This window comes from Microtus pennsylvanicus, chromosome 9 (genome assembly GCF_037038515.1).
Source record: "Microtus pennsylvanicus isolate mMicPen1 chromosome 9, mMicPen1.hap1, whole genome shotgun sequence".
Lineage (NCBI taxonomy): Eukaryota > Metazoa > Chordata > Mammalia > Rodentia > Cricetidae > Microtus > Microtus pennsylvanicus.
The window spans coordinates 102,315,683-102,321,677 of record NC_134587.1 but is presented as its reverse complement, the minus strand read 5'-3'; the positions used below and the strand labels follow the sequence as shown (position 1 = coordinate 102,321,677).

Here is a 5,995-nt window from a genome sequence, read left to right as displayed (position 1 = left end):
TGATACAATCAGAAAGTAAAATACTAGTAACCAGAAGTTAGGAGGGGCTAAACCATTGCAAAGATATTGATGAAGTATTCCCAATTTTAGTTAGATTATGAACACGAGACCTATAATACAATGTAATGACGATAGTCAATAGGAAAATAGTACGTCCTTCAAAATCTGAGTGTACCAGGCCATGGTGACATCTGAGCCCTGGCTGTTGCCAATGACCGTGCCTGAGTCTGTGGTCCTACCACATCCAGGGTCTCTGTTGATGTCCATGGCCCATTTGGCCACCAAAGGCTACAGAGATGCCCAGGGTCTGGGCCACCACCTGTAACTATGATTGTGTCCATGCTGCCACTGGAGCCATGTGGATCTGCATGGTCTGTGCTGCCACCAGGGGTCATGGTGATATCTAGGCCTGAGCTACAGTCCAAGAGCTATGTCTGAGCCATGGCCCGACTACAGCTGACGTCCATGGCTTTTGTTACCATCGAAGGCCGTGGATATAACCAGGGTCTAGTTCTTCACCTGGGGTCATGTTGCAGTCTGAAGACCATGCTGCAACCAACCCATAAAGACCCCCACAGGCCATGAGTCATATTTAGGTCCATGATCCTATTGCAGCTGAGGTCTGTGAGGTCTGTGTTCAGGGGTCCATGCAAATCATGAATGTTGAAGTCCAAGGGCCATGATGAACCTGCCCCTCCTCTCACTGGCCCTGAGAGAGTTTCCCTTACTTCTTCCCACAGGCTTGGGAGAGCTGGCTTCACCCCTTGCCTGAGGTGGTTGGTCCCAGTGGCCTTGACTGGTCAACTCAGCTATCAAGCAGGCCCACATCCAGGGCTTTGAAAGGGCCCACTCAACATCTACCCCATCTATGACCTGCTGGAGCACATGAAGGGACTGGCCCTGCAGAAACATAGCCACAGAATCTTCATGACTCAGGGCAACAGCAGGATATCCAAAAGGAGTTTTGGTAAAGATCCAGAATTGATGTCAGGTGTACCAGAAGTCAGAGGCCTTGAACCTGACCAACAACTGATTACACAATGAACATTTGCAAGTAAAGTTCTTTGAACAAAAGCATCTACTGTGTGACACAGTGCAGTTCTCAATGCCACTAAAATGAATGAAGAGGTAACAGAGAGGCAGGAAAAATGGCAGATCAAAGTGTTCTTTTGTTGTTGTTGTTGTTTGTGTTTATTGTTTGTTTGATAGATTTATTTTTATTTCTTTTCAAATTTTCTTTTAGCTTGGACACTACACGGGTGAAGAGTGAATACAGAGTGACTGGGATATGAGTAAGATTGGGGTGCATGATGGGAAATCTCAAAGAATCAATAAAAAAACTATATTCAAAAAAATCTTAGTGTAAATTTTCAATCTCCTCATCACATACAAAATCATAAGTATGTGAAGTGATGACTATGTTGATTAAATTGATTAGCCAGTCCACAATTGGGGCATATATATGTGTGCATTACATTAAATACATATAATTTTTATTTGTCAAAAACAAATGAATAAAATACACAAAAAATAAATAGATGAAAGTACTTGGAGGAAAGAGCAAGACAAATAAATAACTCAGAAGTTAGAAAAACTTGAGCATATTATATCAATGAGAGTAACTGATAAAGTATGGAAAAGGAAAAGCACATCTGAAATAGATTCTAGGAAGAACTGCCTTTGAGAGGGACTGGGCATTGGACCAGGAGTGAAAGAACAAAATTCATGGAGTATCTGGCTCTAAAGCTAATGCATATGCAAGCGGTGATAGATTGTTTCTACTTTTAAATCAAATCACAGATGACAAGCCACACAAGACAGATGATGATGCTCCACACTTCCGTGTAAAAGAATGTAGATAGCAGAGACTTCCAGAAGAAATGCAGCAAGGCCTAGAAGCTTGGTTGCTCTGGTGTTCAGAGGGGACTTCCACAGGTCTAGCTCTTGGTGGAAGAGAGGTACGGAAGAAGAGTTGTCTGCAGAACCAAAGCCTTGTTTACTTTCCAAATGAGATCAGTGATATTGCCATAAGACCTTTGAATAACCCTGGATATCCAGAAAGACAACGTCCAACAGCTGAAGACATGATTTCTACTTTTGATAAAATCTACTCAGTTCTTAAGAATCATCATAGCATAGTGAAAGGGTTCCTAATAATGTACATTCTATTTTACACATAGAGGAAGTAAACAGAGCACTCAAAGTTGGTGTTAGAATTGGGATCTTGGAACAGGCAAATGTTAAAATGAAGTCAGGGAGGTCACGCTCTGTTTTTCACATCCATGAATGTGTAAGCTTCTGGGCGTGGTCATGACCTGTTCCTCTGCTCCACTCGAGTGGCTGGGGTGAGGGGCTTGGGTGTAAGTTCTGACACTCAAAACTACTTGTCAGCCAGAAACTTCTCCCTGCTTCTTATCTATTTTTTTCTTTGCTAGAACATTTTTTTTATTGTTTTTATTGAGCTATACATTTTTCCCACCTGCTTCTTATCCTATTCAGTGTTCTAGTGAGAAATCCACGTGCCTGTGACAGTGACATCTGTTTCATTGGTGGCTGGATTTTTTTTTTTTTTTTTTGGTTTTTCGAGACAGGGTTTCTCTGTAGTTTTGGAGCCTGTCCTGGAACTAGCTCTTGTAGACCAGGCTGGTCTCGAACTCACAGAGATCTGCCTGCCTCTGCCTCCCGAGTACTGGGATTAAAGGTGTGCCCCACCACCCGGTGGCTGGATTTTTAAATTTTATTAAAAGAACAAAGGCCTGGGCAAAGGGCAAACTGATTATAAGTTGATATTTTAAACAGACATTAATTAGTTGTCTATCATGATATTTTATTTATGTTTTAATAAATAAAACTTGCGTAAAGATCAGAAGGGCATAGCTAAACCACTTAGAGGTCATTCAGTGGTGGTACACACCTTGAATTCCAGGATTTGGGAGACAGAGGCAGATGGATCTCTGTGAGTTCAAGGCCACCCTGGGCTACACAAGATCAATGCAGAAACAAATCCAGGTGGTGGTGCCTCACACTTTTAATCCCAATACTAGGGGGTCACAGCTTTAATCCCAGCATTAAAGGGAATATAAAATGTGAAGAGAGGGAGTTTTAATCTGCTTAGTCTGCAGTCACCCAGCCTTGGTAGAGGTTCTTCTCTAGCAGCTTGGCTGCTTTTCTTGTCTGGTTTTCAGGTTGAACCCCACTATCTGTCTCTGGGTTTTTATTGTTCGTGCTACAGGTGTGTCTATAAAGAAGATGTGATACACACATACAATGAATTTTCTCACCTACACAGAAGAACGAATTTACATCATTGACAGAAAAAAAATGGATCCAAAAACAAATAATCATGTTAAATAAATTGAGTAACTCGGAGAAATATTGTGTCTTATCTCAAGTCTGGTTCCTAGATTATGTATGGGTGCATAAAAGCACATCTGTCAATATGGCATGCAAGTAGGAACAAAAATGTCTAAAGTAAGAAACAACTAACAGGATTAGAGATAGTGAGAGAAGGGGTAAGGGGGGATTTGCTCAACATACAATATATATTTGTGTTAAATTGTCTTGTTGTAATATAGTACTAGAAACAATGAGTATAAGCAATGAAAGGCTTCAGATATTCCTGAAAGTTATTTCATATCCATGGTCTCAGTCTTCACACGCACACAGAAATAGGAAATCAAAAGAATAATTTGAGTCAAATTTCATTGAAGACCCAGACGTTGTTAGCAGGTATTCTTAAGTTCACCAGGAGACAACGTGGTTCCACACAGTGTTTTGTAAATATAAAAAGTCTTTCAGGGTGGTTGTTCGGCAGCTGTGCAGGTTCCAGGCTCTGAAGTGGTTCTGAGTCACAGTTTGCATTGTGACCCTTAAGAAACAGAAATTCAAAGGCACCAGGTCCCCAAGGTCCTGCTGTGTCTGGAATCTGTGTGATGACCAAGGTGGTGGGCATGGCCCCAGTTCTCGGTCCTAGGCCACCTCAGGAGCCAAATGGGGCCTTTGACCCATAAAGCTGAAGAGGATGACATGAAGGCCAAGTGCTGTCCCAGCCTAGAGACATCCCATCAGTGCTTCAGGCAGTTTGGGTACCATGACACTCCTGGGCCGCAAGAGGCACTGAGCCAGCTTTGGGTGCTCTGCTGTGAGTGGCTGCAGCCTGAGATCCACAACAAGGAGCAGTGTAGAAGGAGTGGCTGGCCACTTCCTGCCACCCAACTCCCAGCCGCCTGGCTAGATTATGCCCCAAAATAACAACACAGAAACTGTATTCCTTTAAACACTGCCTGGCCCATTAGCTCTATCCTCTTCTCGGCTAACTCTCATATCTTGACTAACCCATTTCTAATAATCTGTGTAGCACCACAATGTGGTGGCTTACCAGGAGAGATTCTGCATGTCTGACCTGGTGGCTGGATCCATGGCGTCTGGCCTGGAGAGGAGAGGCATGGCATCTGCCTCACTTCCCTTCTTCCCAGCATTCTATTCTGTTTACTCCGCCTACCTAATTTTCTGTCCTATCAAAGGGCCAAGGCAGTCTCTTTATTAACCAATGAAATCAACACAAAACAGAAGACTCTCCCACATCAGAGCAGATCCTTGAGCTGCTGGTGCTGGAGCAGTTCCTGTCCATCCTGCCCCGAGAGCTCCAGGCCTGGGTGCAGCAACACTGCCCTGAAAGTGCAGAGGAGGCTGTCACTCTCCTGGAAGACCTGGAGCAAGGCTGGATGAGCCAGGACTGCAGGTCTCATCTCCTCAGAGTGAACAGAAGCAGGCTTGGGAGAAGATGTCGACTTCAGGAACTGCGGTGGGATCCTTAAGCAGTACCCAGTCTCAGCCCGTGGATGCCAGCCCCAAATATGAGTTTTGGGGGCCCTGTATATCCAAGAGGCTGGTGAGGAGGAGGTCTTCACTCAGGATCTGAGAAAGCGTCAAGGATTGAAATCGAATCCCCAGAAGGAGGGCTCAGCAGATGAGCAGAGAAGTTTTGAAGAGGAGTCTCATGTGGATGGACTCAACAGGGACATCATTCCCGTGATTGCTGCCAATAAGTATGGGTCAAGGTCAGAAAGGCAGTGGGCCAACAATCTGGAAAGGGAGAGGGGAGCAAAAGCTTTTCTGCCAGACACAGGTTCCAGGAAAGCTGCAGAACCCACGTCTGCTAAGCTTGTCCTGGGAGAGAAAAACATTTCATATGTGCAGAGTGTGGGAAGGCCTTTAGCAACAGCTGAAACCTCACTAAACACCACAGAACACACACTGGGGAGAAGCCTTATGTGTGCACCAAGTGCGGGAAGGCTTTCAGCCACAGCTCCAACCTTATCCTTCACTGCAGAACACACTCAGAGGACCGGCCCTATGACTGTAAGTGTGGGAAAGCCTTTGGGCAGAGCTCCGACCTCCTTAAACATCAAATGATGCATACGGAAGAGGCGCCCTATCAGTGTAAAGACTGTGGGAAAGCCTTCAGTGGGAAGGGCAGCCTCATTCGACACTATCGCATCCACACCAGGGAGAAGCCCTATCGGTGTAACGATTGTGGAAAGAGCTTTAGTCAGCATGCAGGTCTCAGTTCCCATCAACACCTGCACAAGTCCTATAAGTGTAAGAAGTGTGGCAAAGCCTTCAACCATCGTTCAAATTTTAATAAGCATCACAGAATCCATACTGGTGAAAAGCCCTACTGGTGTAACCACTGTGGGGAAACCTTTTGTAGTAAGTCCAATCTTTCCAAACACCAGCGAGTGCACACTGGAGAGGGAGAAGTACCCTAACTGTCTGTCCTCTCTGTCGTTGTCGTTGTTGGTCTTGTAAGCATTAGAATGTGAGCGCTAGGAAGCAGCCTGTGATATAGTGTTGGGGTAGATTTTGCTCTAGTCCTCAAGGGGTGCCATGGAGGGAGAACCCCACAGTGATAGGGCAGGCAGGAGGTCTGCAGAGCGGCAGTGAGCCCCACAGTGCTCACCTGGGCCAGTGGGGTCCCTCCTCACACTCCAGG

The 5,995-nt window shown here is 45.1% G+C and overlaps 1 protein-coding gene across 1 annotated transcript; it reads left to right on the top strand.

Moving 5' to 3' along the window:
- Window positions 1–3,932: 3,932 nt before the first annotated feature.
- On the top strand, window positions 3,933–5,771 carry Zscan21 (zinc finger and SCAN domain containing 21). The gene is given in 6 exon segments (XM_075984562.1): window positions 3,933–3,986; window positions 3,988–4,180; window positions 4,588–4,716; window positions 4,719–4,871; window positions 4,874–5,161; window positions 5,164–5,771. Coding segments are annotated over 6 exon segments (1,425 nt in total).
- The last annotated feature ends 224 nt before the right edge of the window (window positions 5,772–5,995 follow it).